Below are 18,137 nucleotides of genomic sequence, written 5' to 3' on the forward strand. Positions count from 1 at the left end.
GGCGTAACAATATATTTCAGAGGATGAACTATCTGCTCTTGATGTTTAGTTTAATTTTTATAGTATAAAACAGAAATCTTGTGTTTAAGGATTCTTTTATTTTTTATTTTTTTTGCTATGAGTTAAACTCAGCACTTAAAAATATGTAGATTCTGTTACTTGACTATTCTGAGAATGGCTCTGAGCTGCCAGTATGATGAGGCTGTTTGAAAAGGCAAATGACTGTAAGATGGTTCAGGAGAAAAGAAGAGTTACACAGTTATGGAAGGACTACGTGATGTGGTTGCCAGCAATGGGAAGAATTGAACTCTATGAATTTAGAGTCCTCATATTTCTGTTTCTGTCAATAACAAACCAGAACAACAGTCAACCCTTCTAATGTGGATCTCAAAATAGTCTTTCAATGGCTTTGTTACCGTCTTTATTACAAGGACATCTCCTTAAGGCTTTCTTGAGATCTCCACATGATCTCCAGCACGCACAGAATTGTGAACCATTTCCAGTTGATGAGGGTATGGTTAAAAAGCAAAATAATAATGTCATGTGTAATTTCTGTCAATTAGGTTAGTAATCACTGCCACGAGTTAACTTTTCAGTTGATCCTCTTTAGAAAGTTTACATATTTATGGCCTTAATTGTTTAAGATGTCTTCACTACCTGGTCTTCACTGAGGCGGCAGTCAAGATCAAATAAGCATGTGTGGCGTAAGCCTATGAATATTTCATAAATGTGATAACAGCTTCTTTAGTGGTTTTGTCTAGAATGCACTTGAACATCCATCAGATTTTCAGTTGTACAACCTCTCAGGTAAGATATGAGAGTTCCTTAGTGTTCATTTTTTTATTGGGATTTATTCTGTTTCAAACATAACTGCTGCTGTAGGGGTAAGAAAACGAAAGTTATTAAATAAATATTTTTTTAAAAGAGGCATTCAGAACTCAAAAGGCGTGTTTTCTTGTTTATCAAGTAAAAGACTTCTAGTTTTTTAGCTTTCAAACAATTTCTGTTTAAAAAAACCCCACAGTATCTTTTATATACCTCATATTATAAAGACCGTTTTTGTTCAAGAAAGGAAAACAAATTCATTTCATTAAAGAAAATGCAGGATATCAATGTATGGATAAATATTTAGTATACTGCTGCAGTTGTTAAACCTTTAGAAATTTGCATCTTTTGCTCTCCTTATAGAATGATGGTTATTCCTATTTTTTCAAATGAGAAAATCTTGAAACTAAGATAATAATCTGTGTACCAATATTACACACTCTACCAAGTGGACTGATTTTTAATTAACAGAAAACTTCTTTTTAATATCTTTATGCTAGCCTTTATTTTCTTATAAGAACATTCCTTGAGTGTCGCTGATGACCATTTATATATACACACTAAGAAATGTAGCATTTACTTTAACTTGTTACTCTTTTTGTTAACCAGGAAGAGATATGTATTTCTAAATTAATCATATTAGAGCACTGGAACGTTCTCTATCTTAGGAGATGTTTTCTAATGGTTTGTGTCAAAGTCCGAGGGGAAAAAAAAAAACACAACGTTCCAAATGCATAACACTTTTATTAATTTTTGGTCATTCTACCTTAGAGTTAGTTCATACATTAACAAAAATGCAACCAAGTTGCACATATAAAAACTTTAAGTGAAGATAGCATAGTGAGGGAACAGAACTGCATGTTTCTGAATACCATTTCATTCTAAAGTCTGTAGAACTGTAGAGCTGGTCGTCTTGCATAATTTTTTCAGAATATGTTGTGAGAGAAGAAAACTACAGCCCCATCAGTGGAAAAGTTGATAAATTCTGCCATTTGTCTACTTAATGCTGCTGAGTTCTAAGAGTGGTTACACTAGTCCATGTCTGAGTCCATCTAGCCCCGGTTTTCTGCTTGAAACAGTGGCCATAGCGGACCCCAAGGAAAAGTTCAATGGAGCAAATGTGTTGGATACTTTGCCCTGAACGTTCCAACAGTCTTCTGTGCTTTTCAGTCCAAGGATTTTTTTTTTTGAGCTTCATTGGATTTGTCTACTTAGTAATCCTCCATAGATCTCTCTTCCAAGTACTTTCCTGTTCTGTTCTTGAACATAAGTAAAGCTTTATGCATTCAAGTGTCTTTTGTCAAGGAGTGCACTGGGTGGAGAACCACCTTCCTGTTTACTGTTGAATCTCACTTCTATGGCCTTCATTTGATGGCCCATAGCTCTTGTTTTGGAAGAGAGCATGAATTGTCTCCATGCTGCTTGTGACTTTTCTAGATAATTTCTGTACCTTCCTAGAGGTTAATATATGCTGAGGTTTCTTTTTAAGGATAATGCTTACCCTTTCTACTTTCCAAGTCAGTCCTTATGGGATCAAAATTTGAAGCAGAAAGAGGCATGTCAAGTCTCTAACTGATGCTGTGATTAAAAATGAGTTGGAGTAATTGACGTTTTCATTTGAATACATAGAAATCACGCCTTCAAACCTAAGATAGACTTTTTAATATTTCACATATGTTACTTATGTACAATCCCATCCTTCATTTAGGATAATAACATATCTGATCATACTACACTGCTTAGTTTTTTTTCAGAACCTTTTATTTTTATTTCAAATCATTACTCTGGTGCAATTCGAGTACCTTTTTTTGTTCTTGCGTCCCCAGCATTAGGCACTGATCTGCTTAAGCACTCATGAACAGTGTTAAATCCTTCCTTGTTCTGATAAACATTTTACACGGTTCAAGATTTCATTTTGTCAGACTCTTTTAAAGTCTATGTGTGATGCTTGTGCAGTGGCACAGCAATAGCTAGTTCTGTTGTCTAAAAGCAGACATTGGATCTTTCTTCCTTTTTTTTTTTTCTTACAATAAGTCGCATTTTTTGTTTATAAAATATTGCAATGAATTATTTTCCTTCAGTACCCACAGAGACCCGCAGAGCTGTGTGTCTTCATCTTCCTGGCTACCCAAATGCAAATCCTTATGTGAGATTAGTGCCTGAAATAGGCCTTTTTTGTGTTTTCCTTTCCTTATGTAGTCAACTCTTCTGCCTTTAAAGAAGTGGAAGGAAGACTTCAAGATTAAAAAAAACTTGTGTGTGTGTCCATGTATTTAGGTATTGATTAAAGCTAGAGTGGTTTTTTTTTTTTTGAACCTGCATTTGTGATTCTCAGCTGCCAGTTTTGTTTTCTTTAAGCTCATTTGTTGGATTTCCAGAGAGGAGACTTGTGGACTATCTTCTGTTACATCCAGATTCCTTCTTCTATGTGAACATTTCCCTCCCTTACCTCTCAGCTGTCCTTTAAATCCATGCAGTTTCTTTCTGGCTCATAGAAGCCATATAAAAGAACATTGGGAAAACAACCAAACCAAAACATCTTATTCAGTAACTTCTGGGATTTCATTTTAGTAACAGAATTCCACCATGACTTGATTGGGAACTTGGCTGTATACATAGTTGGACATCCATACAAGGAAAAATGTCCTTTAATTCCTGCAAATACTTAACGATTGCATAGGAAGGCAAGGATGACTTGGCCAATCTTGCATGTATGGGATTTTTTTTCATATGTTATTAAGAAATAGCACACGATGCGTGTGCTGGCCTCACCCACAAGCTTTTGGCTGCAAATTAAAAAATGTTGATCTTTTTATAATAGGTTAAATGATAAAAGTTGAAATAAAGACTTTAAAACAAAACCAGGTTGTTCAGCCTTGAGAAGAGAAGGCTCCGGGGAGACCTTATTATGGCCTTTCAGTACTTAAAAGAGGACAGAAGGATGGAAACAGACTTTTGGGCAGGGGCTGTTGTGATAGGACAAGGGGTAATGGTTTTGAACTAAAAGAGGGGAGATTCAGGCTAGACATGAGGAAGAAATTTTTTACGCTGAGAGTGGTGAAACACTGGCCCAGGTTGCCCAGAGAGGTGGTAGATGCCCCATCCCTGGAGACATTCAAGGCCAGGCTGGATGAGGCTCTGAGCAACCTGATCTAGTTGAAGATGTCCCTGCTCACTGCAGGCGGTTGGACTAGGTGACCTTTAAAGATCACCCAGACTATTCTATGATTTTAGTTTTACATTAGGAATTGTTGACAGCTTTGTTTCATTATTTTAGCTCTCTAGTTCTGCAGCCTTGGAAGGGAAAGGACAATTAAAATTTACTTCTGGAAGATGGAGTCCACACCACAATTGTACACAGATTGCAACGGCCAATGATACCACTGTTCGAGGATGGGATACACGAACCATGAGGTAATGAGAAATTGCAGTCTTGTTGTCTAAAAAAGACAATCTCCTTTAGAGTTTGTGGGGTTTTTTTCATTGCTTCTAACTTTTTTTTGAAACTTGGCAAAGCTATCATTTATAAAAGGAGTGGCTGGACTTTCATAGCCAGCATATTTACAGTTTAGTAAAGAAGTTTCTCTGGTTTTTCCCTTTAGCTTCAGTTCTAACTTGTATATTGAGTTTTACTGAAATATGCACTAGTGATATGTTCAATTTATAGGCATTACTTGAATTAAGCTGTTCTGTAATTCAATGTGAAAATGACCTAACATCAGTCCTGACTATGTTATGAACTGTTTTCATAGCATACTATTTAAAGGTAACTTTAATCTCTGAAGGTAATTCACAGTGTAAGTTCACTCTTCACTTTTCTAACAAATAGTATACTATACTATATTAAAGATTGTAGTGTGCTGGTTATATGAAACTACTGAATCTATCAAAATCATAACCAAATCAATTAAGGCTTTGAATATACCTACTAAGGTGTTTTCCCTCCTGCTCAGTTGTGATTTTGATAATCAAAGGAGTGATGTTGTACACATCTGTTGCCATGACTACTAAAGCCTTTGCAAGCTCTTTTAAGATACGCTTTATCCCCTTAGCACATCGTAATTTATCACTAAACCGAGAAGACTGATGTCTGGTAATAACTTTTGTTGCCTTAAAGGGGGATGACTTTAAATTTAGTTCTGTGGTTCCTACCGGCTCAGGGGTGTAGCAATAAATTCCCATGTTTGCCAGCCTTGTCTGGTTTTGCCAAAAAGGTTTATTTAATTTAATAAACAAAAGCTAAAACCACAAATATAATCATTAAGTCACTTCCTGTATGCTTGTCATCAGGTCCTGTTCTTTGCCATGTAGAAGGATATATAAAAATATAACTTCATATATACATATATATATTTTTACACTTTGCGAAGACACTTTTAAATGAAGCGTACAAGAGAGGAAAGAAAGGTCAAAGGAGGAGGGTTTTTTAAGTTCCTTTTTTGATGTTTTGTAATCATCCTATTCTCAACATATAGCATACAGACCTTAACATTTTCTGCTTAGAAATACTGACTTTAATTTTGGGTACAGTCAAGTCTGCTTCATCCTCTGCGTCATTAGAAAAAGCATCTCCATCTTGCCTTAAGTGAATACTCTGGGTAACTTTCGTAAAAGATAGTCCAGATATTAACAGGATCCTCAATGAAAGGGTGGCTTGGTTAACAAAAGCAAACCCCACAATTCTATTTACTTCAAGTGAAGCTCAGATTAGGTAGTCCTTGAACCAATTTATGTGTACTAGGCTATGCTAAAGAGCTGTTTGCAATGTGGTTGAAAAATATGTGCAAGGATAAGTCTCATCTGCAATTCCACTGTAATATGTCTAGAATGATGTGAATATTTGATCATGACTAGTTAGGCTAGAGGTATGAGTTTAAAGTCAGTGCAGTGTAAACTGTGGCAGTATAAGAAGCAAAAAAATGGGAGGGTGGGGGGGAAATCAGAGTAAACTGCTGAACCAGCAAAGAATAAGAGAGGACAGATACTAAAGAAGTAGCTAGAATACCTACTTCCTCAGAGTGCGATTTGATAGCTGTAAGATAAGAGTGAATGATTTTGTACGTAGCAAACAAAGTGAGGAGGGGAAGAGGTTGGTGGGAAGAATCCTGGACTAGACTAGGAAGCAATCTTAATCAGAGAAGAGCTTGAGAAACAGAAGAGACAGACCCTAAGCTGAAGGGATTCAGAGAGATAATTGTATCAGGAAAACTCAAAGACTAATTTCTAAAAAATATGGAATATGAGAAGGTGAAGCCAGTAGCTGGAGAAAATGTTCCTGTGATCTGGCCTTAATCTTATAAGTGGGAAATTTAGTGTAGGTATTATTGCTGTAGGGAGGATGATAGAGTGAAAGACAAGAATATTCATATTTGGGAAGGCAAAGGATCAAGTGGTCAGAATAACAGTGAAGCTGGGCTGAAGGCTTTCATGGTAAGCACTATTGAATGGACAGTGGTATTTATTTTTAAGCTCTTACACACATTTCCATGAGCAATGCAAGAAGCGCAAGAAAGAAGTGAAAGGTGCAGTGAAGGAGGAAATAAGTGGTTTGTTGCTGCAAACATTTTCCTATAAAGATCCTTCAAGAAATTAGAAGGAATTGTTGAATTCAGATCCCAGAATACCTGATAGAAAGGCATACTTGAGTGATCTCCTTAATCTCTCGAACTTGGAGCAGGGTGGTGAAGTTGGATATCTGGGTGATATCCCTTATCTCAAGAGACTGCTGCAGCTGTCAGGATAGGGCTTAGTATAGGCCTGGTAGACTTTGAATCTCTCCTTATGGAGCTACTTTGTTTTGTATTAGTAGCTGGGTATTAACAGCATGAGACTTCTCTGGTATTCAGAAGAGAACATACATACAGTGCAGGAAATACAGTTTTGGTCACTCTGTTTTCTGAAGAGAAACATTTTTCATTTAAAAAAAAACCAAAACAGTGTTGGCAAGTTCTAATGAAGGTTGTAGGAGACTGTCAAGTCTAAGCAGAACGTTGGTAGATGATGGCTTTGAGAATGGACATGGGAACAAGTACAGCCTTTTCATAAAACGGGTAATGCAATAGTGGAAACAACCAAAAACAATTCTAAGCTTAAGAGGCAGGGTACAAACTGATGGACTATGATGTTTTGAATAAGGATGCTAGGTTGTTATCAGTACTACGAATGTTTTCTGAAGTGATCCTGGTGCATGAGTATGAGCATGTCTGAGTAGTTTTGGGCCACAGGTAAGTTAATGGCAAATGCCAGAGCTCAAGAAGATAAGTCCAAAGTAAAGCAATAATAAAGCTGGTTTTCGTATCTGTTGCCTCCCTTGCATCTCAGCTTTTCATGTAGGGAGAACTGGATGTCATAAGCACAGAATTGTCGTACCTACTTAGGGGTGGAGAAGCTTGTATCTGAAAATATTGCGGTTTAGTAGCAGACATTTCATAACAGTTGTTGGAGAGCTGTGCTAGAATCATCTGGAGTTACTGTTTCCTTTTAGCTCCAGATGATCCTAATGCAAACAAGGAAAGAGCAAAGCTGAGAAATCTATACAAGTCACTGTTGTTAACAGCTGGGATTTCCCTAAACTGTGCACTAGCAATGGAACTCTAGGTCTGCGGATGCTAAGGGAATTATGCAAGTTTCCAGGGAAACAGATTCTTGTCAGCAGAGTGCTGTTAGCTTTTTATAGACCATTTAATTTTTTTAATGTGTTTTACAGACAGATATATTGCATAGAAAATGCACACGGACAGCTGGTACGAGACCTAGACTTTAATCCCAATAAACAGTACTACCTGGCTAGCTGTGGAGATGACTGCAAGGTGAAATTCTGGGACACAAGAAATGTCACGGAACCAGTGAAGACACTAGAGGAGCATTCTCACTGGTAGAACAAATTATCTGCATGCTGTTTTGTGGGTGGATGGCTTATGTAATTTATTCAGCTAATTATTTTACTGTTTAGGAACAATGCAAACTAACTATGTTTGTGCTATTGTGAATAATCATTTTTCTGCACTGAGGAAAGGTTTCAACATGTGAATGTTCCTTGTGTAATTGCAAATTAAGAGTTCAGACAATGCTAGTCTAATTGGCAAGAAAGTGTTGTTAATGTTGGGAGATAGGGTACACCTTTGAGAAGCACAACACAGAACCTGAGTTGTGGGGGCCAGCTGGGACACAGGTGTACCTGCCCAAATTGAGCCTGAGCTGCTGTACCTGCTGTGCAGGAAAACCCTTGAGCTGTTTTAGTTACAGCAGCTGCCATCAATCCTTCTGGTGTCCAATGGTGTGGCTCAATAATTCAGCCACACTTTTTTCATGCTCTTTGCAGCCCTTAAGGCAGAATATGCAAATGAGTAATTTTATTCTCCGAGATAATACTTAAAGCCTGTATCTACCACTCTGGCCTGTGGCTGGAGCAAGGAGAGAATCTTGTCTGACGTTTGCAGACTTCTGTGGTTACGAAAAGATGAGAAGTTCATATTTTATAAAATTTGGATTGGAGTAATTCTTGCAAAATAAATCTGGACCCTGAAGCAACTTTGAGGGGAATGAAGATGTGAATTAACAGAAGCAGCATTTATACTTCTTTACAGAAGATTAAAAGAAAAAGAATAAAACAAGAACCATAAGACAGTCGGTATTAACTTGATGTGTAAAATGTAACAATTGAAGAGAAATATTATCCTACTTTTGGTTTAGGGTCTATTTTAAACTTTACGGTAAGAATGTTGTGAGGATTTTTTTGTTTAACAGGTTATTTCTAATCTGTATTTTGCTTTGGGGAAATTTTTCCATTTGGAACTTAACTATTTATGTGACTTGCTAAACAATGAGTTGGCATGTACCCTCATGGAGTGATACCACTGAATGGTCTGTTTTGTTCTTTGGATTTTTTTTTCCAAAAATTATTTTTTGAATTTTAAAGACACCTCTTAGAAAACAGATGATGTGGAAGCTTAAAAGCCAAAAGAAGATGGCAAAAAACAGTCTCTGGAATGAGGCATGTCACTTCTATGTGCTTTTATAACATTTAAGTCAAAGATCTATTTTTAGTGCTGTTTTTTTAAAACAAAATCATTTAATGCTGATGCACTGCCTGCCAAGAATAGCCTCTTGTTCTTTCTGATCTCATTTTTTAGGGTCTGGAATGTCAGATACAATCATTCTCATGATCAGCTGATCCTTACAGGAAGCAGTGATAGCAGAGTTATCCTGTCCAATATGGTATCAATTTCTTCTGAACCATTTGGGCACATGGTAGATGATGATGAACTAAGTGACCAAGAGGACCAGCATCAAGAAGAGAAGTATGAAGTTTCCTGAGTTTTATGTAGACGCTTATAGTTTTATCTTTTCATTGTAGTGGTTAACATGCGATTCTTTTTGCTGACTAGGATTTTTGTGTACAGACCTTTCAGGTAAGTAGTTCTAATTCCTACTTCATTCGTCTTTACTCGGAGTCTTGGGTGGCACGCACTCTTTCAATCTGATTTGCACTATCACTATATGTTCACTGGTAGGAAGATGATGGTGATGCTGAAGACCAGTCCTAAAGTCAACTAGATCAGTAAAAAGATTCACTTTGAGATCGGGATCCAGTCAAGCACGTGCAATAATCTGGGTTAAGTGACAGCTGAAAATCTGCCTTTTGCATTTTCTGTGTATGTATTCTAACCTTTAGAAAACATTACCAGTCTAATGGTGAGCTTTTGCACAGGCAGAAGAAAGGACGTATAAATACATTAATTTTCATAAATTTAGCTCTTAGTATTGCTGGCTGCTCTAGAAATCAGTAACTCGTTAGACCTACTTCAGGCAAAACAGAAGTTTGTTTTTGAAACTCTTGGTAGAGAATAATGGATGTTATTGCAGTTAAATCCCATCTACTTGGGTATGTAACGAATCACGTATTTTGCATGTGAGTTTTTGAGGGATGGGGTTTTCACTAAAGAGTTGACTGAGATGGTGAAATAATCATTTTTCATTCTCCATTTTTGTCTGTTTCCAGCTTTTTCATTGTGCAATACGTGATGCTTGTTTTCCTCCCTGTACTTTATGAATATAAATGTGTATAGGGAGTTCTATAGATCTACTGTGGGCTGAGACTTTCTAATTTGGGGCTAGCTTACATGGTGGTCTTCAGCAAATTCTTCCTTTACAAAGTGAAGACATTGGTATGACAACGGCAACTCATGTTAAATATTTCAAGACAAACAGGCTTTAGTCTGCATGTTTCTGTTCTTTGCAACTGTTAATATCCATGTTCTACATGCCTGTACTGAGCAGTTGTTTTGTTACTTCTGTTAATTTATTTTAATACTCAAAGCTGTCTGCAATGAATTTGACAGGCTACCTCCTGAATTATCCTTCTAAATGAAGGATAGTCAGAGGGGATGAAGAACAAGGAAATTGCAAAAAAGATCCCCCAGTTACTCAGCTCTGTTTATTTAGAATTTTAACTGGAACATCTAGTAAAGTTTAGTTTACTTCTCTAGTTGCATTTTCATGGTTGCTCATGCACCTTTATTTTATTAATAAAGATGTAGGTTTGCTCCAAATAGTTTTGATATTTTGGCTTTACATAAAGAACTTGCAAATCATTTTTTTTTTAGTTTTAAATAAGGAAACTCTCCCGTATATAGAAACAGTTAATTTCAAATGTACAAAATGTCTCTAAAAGCAATAGATGATGTAAGTACCTGGAAAATCAAGGTGCATCAAATTAGGTACGTAGAAAGCTGCTCACGTCAACAGTACATACTTACTTTTTAGAATGTAACTGAACTACAGCATGTTAAATATGATGTACCTTTTGGTTCCTTACCTTGTGCTGGGGATTGCAATACTGCTCTGGATGGAAGATACATAGCATTAATGGAAGTGAGAAAGAAGCTACAGGTTTTTTATTATATGGTGAGAATGTATTAATATAAATATCAGTGTAAGTAAATAGTGTTCTGACAGACGTTGTGTAGTAGGTTATTTGGAGTTCTGAATGTATTAGGCTGTGTGGGATTGCCTCATTAAAACACAAGTGATCATTTCTAGAGTAGGAATTTTTTGAAACCATAATATGCAAAGCAATACAACAAGTATAATGCATCTTTGGCTATGGGTTGCATGTAAACCACATCATGAATGACTTGTGTTGTAGTGATGTGGAGCCCTTGCATGTTCCCAGATGCTTTAAGAGTATCAATACTGCATTTGCTTTTTAAATGTGTGCTTTTCAGCTGCTAATCTGTTCTCTATAAAACCAGGGGAAGAACATTGGCTTTTGTATAATAACGCTTGATACTTTGAGTGTCTTGTTTTGTGGTGTGTTTTGTTGTTTGTAGGGATTTTTAATTTTTTGTTGTGTTTGTTTTTTGGTGGTTTTTTAGTTTGTCCCCCTCTGCCCCTTGTTGAGTTGAGCTGGAAGGATGTTTTCAAGGTGCTCACCAGCGGATCATCACCAGATTAATGTTTGTTTAGTTCTGGGCACACTAATGAAGTGGGGCGTAGCAGCTTTTGGGAATGCTTCTTGTTAGTCAACCACTACAGCCAAGTATTTAGGCTTTAGTACCTGTTTCCCTCCTGGAGACCTCTTTGAAGAGTCAGTTGCACCATTCCATGGGTCCTGTCTCTTCTGTAAAATACAGGGATATGTTGTATGATTTGATGGGGCGTGGCGGGTGCGCATGTGTTTGTTTTTGCTTGGATATGTTCTAGGCTTTCAAGAAAGTGTTCTATTCTCATGGGGTTTATTTTTATTCTGTTTTGGAGGACATCTGTTTTGCTGTTGAATAGCAGACAAATCTTGAAAGTGTCTTTTGCAGGGGGGGTGTATCTTGAAATACACCAGGAAGAGCAGGTGTCTGTACAACTAGTATCTCCGGTCAGTCACCTCCAGACTGAGTCACCAAATCTTTTTCCAAAGAAGGTTGAAATATCAAGTGCAAAGAAGGGAAAAGGCTATTTTCTCTTGGGCTACCTGTGTTCTGAATAAAATAACTTGTAAAAAATTAAAAATGAAGAGTATGTACTAGTTGTATCTTCAAAGTTGTTTGTTTTATTTTCCTACTTAGCAAAAATATCCATCTTTTCAAAATGTTGACTTGTAATTCTGTTCTACACAGCTAAGACTTCTGAGGTCTTTAAGACTTGTGTTAATCAAGTAATGTCAGTTTAACAGCTTCGTTGTTCAACTGTGCATGAGTCTACCCAATCATTTATTCTTGCTGGACTTTCTGTAGTAAATGCCTAGTTTTTAAGGTACACAAATGAAAAATAATTATTTAGAGATTTTTTTAAGAAAATTACGCAGATTCACTGAGTAATGAATAGACAACAAACCAAAAGCTGCTGGTTTTTGTTCTTACTAAGGAATTATTCTTTGAGGTTTCTGCTTTGCGTGTTTGTCCATGTCTGTGTTGGCGCGTTGGGGAATATATATGCTCACATCTTGGGGATCAGAACACGCTTGCATAGCAATATAACTAACCAATGGCAACCAATGATAAGACAAGGGGCAATGGGTATAAACTGGAACCCAGGAGGTTTCATTTAAATTTGAGAAGAAACTTCTTCATGGTGAGGGTGATGGAACACTGGAACAGGCTGCCCAGGGGGGTTGTGGAGTCTCCTTCTCTGGAGACATTCAAAACCCGCCTGGACGCCTTCCTGTGTAGCCTCATCTGCTCTGGCCGGGGGATTGGACTAGGTGATCTTTCGAGGTCCCTTCAAATCCCTAACATTCTGTGATGTTATCTCTTGTCTAAGTTGAGTGACCTTCAGTGCTGCTTAACCGCTGATTGAGACCAGAGCAGCCAGTTTGTTGTCTGTCCCCTGCTTTTTAACTGCTGCTGTTGTTGTTTCTCCCATCAATCATACAAATGTACGAGCAGCCTCCCTGTATCACACAAAGGTATCTCTGGCCTGTATCATGTCTCTGATAGTGGCCAAGAGGAAGGATTATACAAACAGGAGAAGGAGATAATGCTTCCCCTGGGTGCACTTCTAGCCTCTGACTGTTTGCAGCTCAGGGACCTTTACTGCCTTCTCAATCATCTTTGCAGAGTTCTGGTTCTTCCCTTTAGGATTTTCTTTTGCCAACAACCCTTTTCTTGAGTTTCTCTTCTCACTAACTGTGTTATTGTTTGTTCCAACATTGTGCATGCCCTGCCTTGGTGAAATGTATCTAGGGGAAATACACGAACCGTGTTTTTCTTGCACTGAATAAGGCAAGGCTTAAGGGCTCTCTGTTTGGGAAGCCCAAAGCCTTTGTCAAAAGTAGGTAGTATAAAAAGATGATCGAGCTGTCCACAGAAAGGAAGTATAGACATATGACCAGAGGAGAGCTATGATGTGTTCTGGTCAAGTACCTAGTCTGAACAATTTAATGCACAGTTCAAATATAGCAAACAATTAGCTGAGAAATGGGGAATGAAACGCTTTATTTTTTTTCCTAGCTTAATTTCTAGCACCTTGATCCAGATGTAGAAAAAAAAGTGTACAAAACAAGTGAAAATAGAACAGTTGAGGTGAGTATTTAGGGTGTGTTTAGTTTTCATCCCCAAAGCAAAGCTGGTTTGCCTGGGTAAGAACACAGGGAATGCTTTTTGATGCCTCACTTTGAACGAAACATTTTAAACATGGGTTCATCCCACATCTATGGATGCAAGCGATTAAGGCAGGCTTCTGCTTGGCCTCTCTCTTTCTTTAATGGTTTTGCACTCTGATGTTGCAAGGACTTCCTCTCTGCCACACTGAACTTGCCTGAATTCCAAAGCTCCCAAAGGTGTCTGTCAGCTCCAATTTGGTCAGCTGCAGAGCACTGAGAACTGTATTCCTCCAAAGGGAGGTGGTGACTGTCTTACATCCTTTCTTCATATTTCGGTCATCCAAAATCCTTACGTTAGTGAGTGAGCATATATTTGGTTGTATTAAACTACTCTGACATTTTAATTCTACATTGCTATTTCTAGCAAAAACTACCAGGTTTTTGCAGTTTAATGTGACCATCTTTACTCGCCACTCAGGATTGCTTTTCTTTAGTTAGTGCAACATATTTGCCTTATCAGTTTGAATTTTAAACTCTGTAGGCCTCTGTTTGGTATGCTGATGATACACAGCATGAGAAGATCATCTACTACCTTAGGAGCACCAACAACAAGGTACATGCTGCATCTACAACAGCGTTTCCATTCTTCATCACATCTATGGCCAGAACTTTGGGATAAAGCTCAATTGCTAATGGCGGACTTGCTATTTAAGAGAAAAAGCCTTTTCTATATCCATACAAATGAGAAGATTTATATGGTCAATAGGATTTTGAGCTTAAAAATCAGTTTGGAAAAGGAAGCCATCCTTAGACTTTAATTTTGCAGAATGAGCTACCTGTTCTCTTTGGGGTTTACAGGCTGTGTCTGCTGTGTTTTCACTGTGAGAAGAGATTATTAAGGTCAATATGCTGTCTTCTCCCTTATGCTACATTTTTTGACAATATGTTCTAAGATTAACCTTATCTTTGTTATCTATCGAAGACTGTACCAGAAATTCACATTAGGAAATACTTTTTAAAAAATTTTTTCCAGAAGTCTTATGTTACAATAATTTTCACCACAGATGTTAGCCACACTGTCCTTTGGCATAAACAGAACAAGATCTAACACAAGCACTTCTCACCATTTTGCATTGAAAGATGAGAGGTGTAATGGATTTGGTCCTTCCAGGACAGAGTATCTCATTGAGACAGTGAAGTGTAGGAACATCTGCAGCAATTGGAATGGACCTAAGAGAGAATGGTGGCTGGCCTCTCTCTAGAAAATATTTCCTTCGAAAGTCCATTTAAAGGAGATGGTGGTTTCTACTTTTTGTGTTAGAAATGTGATTTGGAGCCTTTGGAACAGTAAATAATGTGGTTTCATGATAATACGTACGAACTGTGTGATCTAATTTAACACCTTTTGAATACATATCCGTGACTTCAGGAGAGTGAATTGCAGGTGTTGGTATTTTGGAAAGTATTTGTCAAACATTCATGATAAGGTAGGCTTCCAGCTGCCAATAGTGCTAATTTGGGTGATATTTTGCTTCTGGTATTTATGTCTCAGAGAAATCTAGAAATTGCAGGATTTTGCTATGGAATCAACCAGGAGACTCAATTAATTAAAACATTTTAAACAGTTTCTGTTTTGGGGAATGCCAGTATTCAGTGCTTGGTTGGATATGTAAGAAACTGGACCAAATCTAGTGCAGCAGCACTTTCCAATTCCCAGACTCTTCTGCTTTTAAAAAGGGTTGTTTATCTGTACTATTTCTTTAACCTTAATCAGCAGATATACCCTCCTTAATTTATTTTGCATATTAGGACAACTATGAAACTTGTTACATGAAAACATGCATTTTTTGGTTTTAAAGATGGCATTTTCCTGTAGAAGCTGTTTTTTCAGTAAAAATATATGTATGTGTATATAATGCTTACAATAGATAAATGCTCAATTATTATAAATAAAAATTGTGGTCCCATACAAATATCCTTGAATTCTGTCTTGCATAGCAGAGTGCAAAAGGAAGTAGTGAGTTGCTGAAGCTTATCGGAAACAAAACCTTACAGTTCCTGAACTTTCTCCTGTAGTTACAAGGAAGGGCACCCACAGGGCTTGTTCTGGAATCCAGTGGCACACGTTTCAGGATTCGTTTGGGTTGCTGCAGTACATGTTTCTGCTTTATTATGTCGCATCTACTTCATAGTAATTTTTAGATTAAAGAGGATTTAATTTTGGCTGTGATGAGGAATTAATGATTTTTGGTGACTCTGGAAAACTTATTTTATTGAACACTGTGGTGACAAAACAGAATTGCAAGCACCGCAAACTTAAGTGGCTGTTAGCATGAGAAGTAATTGGAAATAACAGCTCTCTACATTTAAAAAAAAATATTCAAGGCTTAACAGGCTTCTCTCTCAAGTCTACAACACAATTAACCTCCAAGTTATCTAGTAAAATGAAAACTCTTCACCTTTCATAGGAGAAGCTGGTAGGGGTCATGCTATGTGAATAAGACTACAAGGAGAAAGCAGTCCCGTGTCAGCTCTGTGAGGCACAAGTCTTAAATTTCTGCAGGGTGTAGGTAGAGATTACACATTTCTTACTATGAGTTCTTGATGACAGAAGAGTTTGATGCCTTGTCAGTTGATGCAATGCAAGAATTTCTGTAAGGAGAGAAAAAGGTGTTTTAGTATGGACAGAAAGTGTCTTTAAAATAGCATGGAAAAACAAGGAAGGAACTTTTTAAGGGATAGGAAGACTTAAGACGACGAAGAAAATAGCTTGCCAGGCATAACAAGTGGTTACCAAATGTGCTTATCAAATATAGTCTAGTCAGACTGCTCTGTCAGGGGATCAATAGGCCAAGCACCTACACCTGTGGTACACTAAACTAGCTATAGCATCACAACTACATTTTTACACCCATAACCTGCAACTTTTATGTAAAAACAGAATTCTCTCTGTTTTGGCAACAACCTGAATTATATATGTTAAAGTAGCATAGAAGAAATTTCGTATACAGCTCTGTACAGGTACTCTTGCCGTTTCTGAACTTCTCCAACTGCGAAAGAATTTCAGGTCCTGAACTCTCTTCCCTGTTCCAAAACCTGCCAAAGGTCTGACTTTATCCCAGTATCCAGTCCACTGTGAACGTTCTCCTGTGGCTGGTGTTACCCATCTAACCTAAGAAGGCAAATAACCTGAGCATTGTCATCCAGAGGTGGTAACTGTGAAATAGAAAATTTCTGAGATAAGAATAATGCTCATGAAAGTATAGCAGTGTTCTTTTAATCGTTGCTGCATTATGAATAAAGTATTAGAAAAAGTACACTTATCAGTGCTATGATATGTTAGGCTCTGAAATGACATACTGTATGTTATGAAGAAATAAAATTTTAGAAACCGATAAAAACAGAAGGATCATTTAAATATCTTAAGATGTTTTTGTCTATTTAGATAAATAAAGTTGTGTATGTCTTCCGCTAGCATATGCTGTGACCAAAATAATCTTTTTTCGTAGACTCTGTTTACATATATATACATGTATATATATTTTATGATATATATTTTTAAGTATTTGTTACCTTGCTTAAGTAAAAGTCAGTGTCATAGCGGCTAAGTCTGTAACTTGCATTAACCAAATTATATTTAATATCTAGAGAGTTAGGAGAGCCTGAACTGATTCTTTAATTAAAAAAAAATATGTAAAAGCCGTGTACAAATGTATTGAGAGTCAACAGTTTGTTGTGGGACTCAAACTGATTATTTTTCAGTATAATAGATTTGTATAGATTCAGAAATAGTATCGTCAGCCTATTCTTGGATTACCAAAAAATCACACACATAGCCAAAATGCAGACAAATCTGAGGTGTTTTCCTGGAAGTCTCTTAGCATGGAGTAATGTGATGTGTCTCCAAGAGATTCCTGTTGTGAGAAAAAAAAAAAAAAACACCACCACAAACAACCTTGTTCCTCCTGTGTGTGGTGTGGTTTTGGTTTTTAGTTGTTTTGAACAGTCTTTCACATACATGAAATATATTCTGCTCTTTATTCCACTAGCAGAATTTAAAGGCTAATCTGTTTTCATTCATAGTGTTTGTAAAGAATGCTTATGGACAGTTTCTTTTGGATCTTCTCTGCTGTTCCTGAGACATGTCATTCTGAGAGTACTTTTTTCTATCCTGTTTATCTTGTCTAGTATCTAGCTCTTTTACACCAAGTGATCACTTCCATTAGGATTTTCTGAGATTCTTAATATCTGTCTCAAGGCTATGCCATTCTTATGCACAAGTAGTCTATACATAATATTGTCGTAGATCTGTGCTATTTAAAACAAAAAGACCCTGAAAACTGAAGAACCACATGGAACAGCATGCTTGCTTTTTCTGGGAAGGCACGAAATTACTTTCATACTCAAGAAGAAATTCAGTGTATAGGCAATAACAAAAGGCAGGAATTGTAGTTATAAATGGAAATGGCAAACAGAAGTTCATCTGCAGGCTTCTTTCCTGAATACTCATTCCCCTATGATTTCTGTAAATTAGATTAGAATAACAGTGTTATTTAAATGAAACACTGAAACAGCTCTGAGCATACAGAAAGTAGTATAATCTAGAAGCTTATTTGTCCTTGTTTATCCAACCTTTGGTTAACTGAGGCTCCTGGTTAACTGGAAGTCGGTCGTGTCCCCTGGCAGCCATGTGCACTGTGCATTACTCCCTTGCTCATCCACAGAGACATCTGAAACCTTTGGAATAATGGAGTTGTGGGTAAGTGGGTGAACACGG

At 37.2% G+C, this 18,137-nt stretch overlaps 2 protein-coding genes across 4 annotated transcripts in view; one reads left to right on the forward strand and one right to left on the reverse strand.

The window, feature by feature from the left end:
• Positions 1–18,137, reverse strand: part of RPS7 (ribosomal protein S7) — a 488,774-nt gene that overhangs the window by 146,425 nt on the left and 324,212 nt on the right. The window lies entirely within an intron of this gene.
• Positions 1–18,137, forward strand: part of EIPR1 (EARP complex and GARP complex interacting protein 1) — an 84,750-nt gene that overhangs the window by 59,183 nt on the left and 7,430 nt on the right. For all 3 annotated transcript variants that reach the window (XM_065632790.1, XM_065632789.1, XM_065632791.1), the window contains 3 exons: positions 4,103–4,239; positions 7,532–7,699; positions 8,958–9,125. In XM_065632790.1, the coding sequence (XP_065488862.1) occupies positions 4,103–4,239; positions 7,532–7,699; positions 8,958–9,125 (473 nt within the window). The remainder of the gene's footprint in view (positions 1–4,102; positions 4,240–7,531; positions 7,700–8,957; positions 9,126–18,137) is intronic.

The sequence above is a fragment of the Caloenas nicobarica genome, chromosome 3 (assembly GCF_036013445.1).
Source record: "Caloenas nicobarica isolate bCalNic1 chromosome 3, bCalNic1.hap1, whole genome shotgun sequence".
NCBI classification, from domain to species: domain Eukaryota; kingdom Metazoa; phylum Chordata; class Aves; order Columbiformes; family Columbidae; genus Caloenas; species Caloenas nicobarica.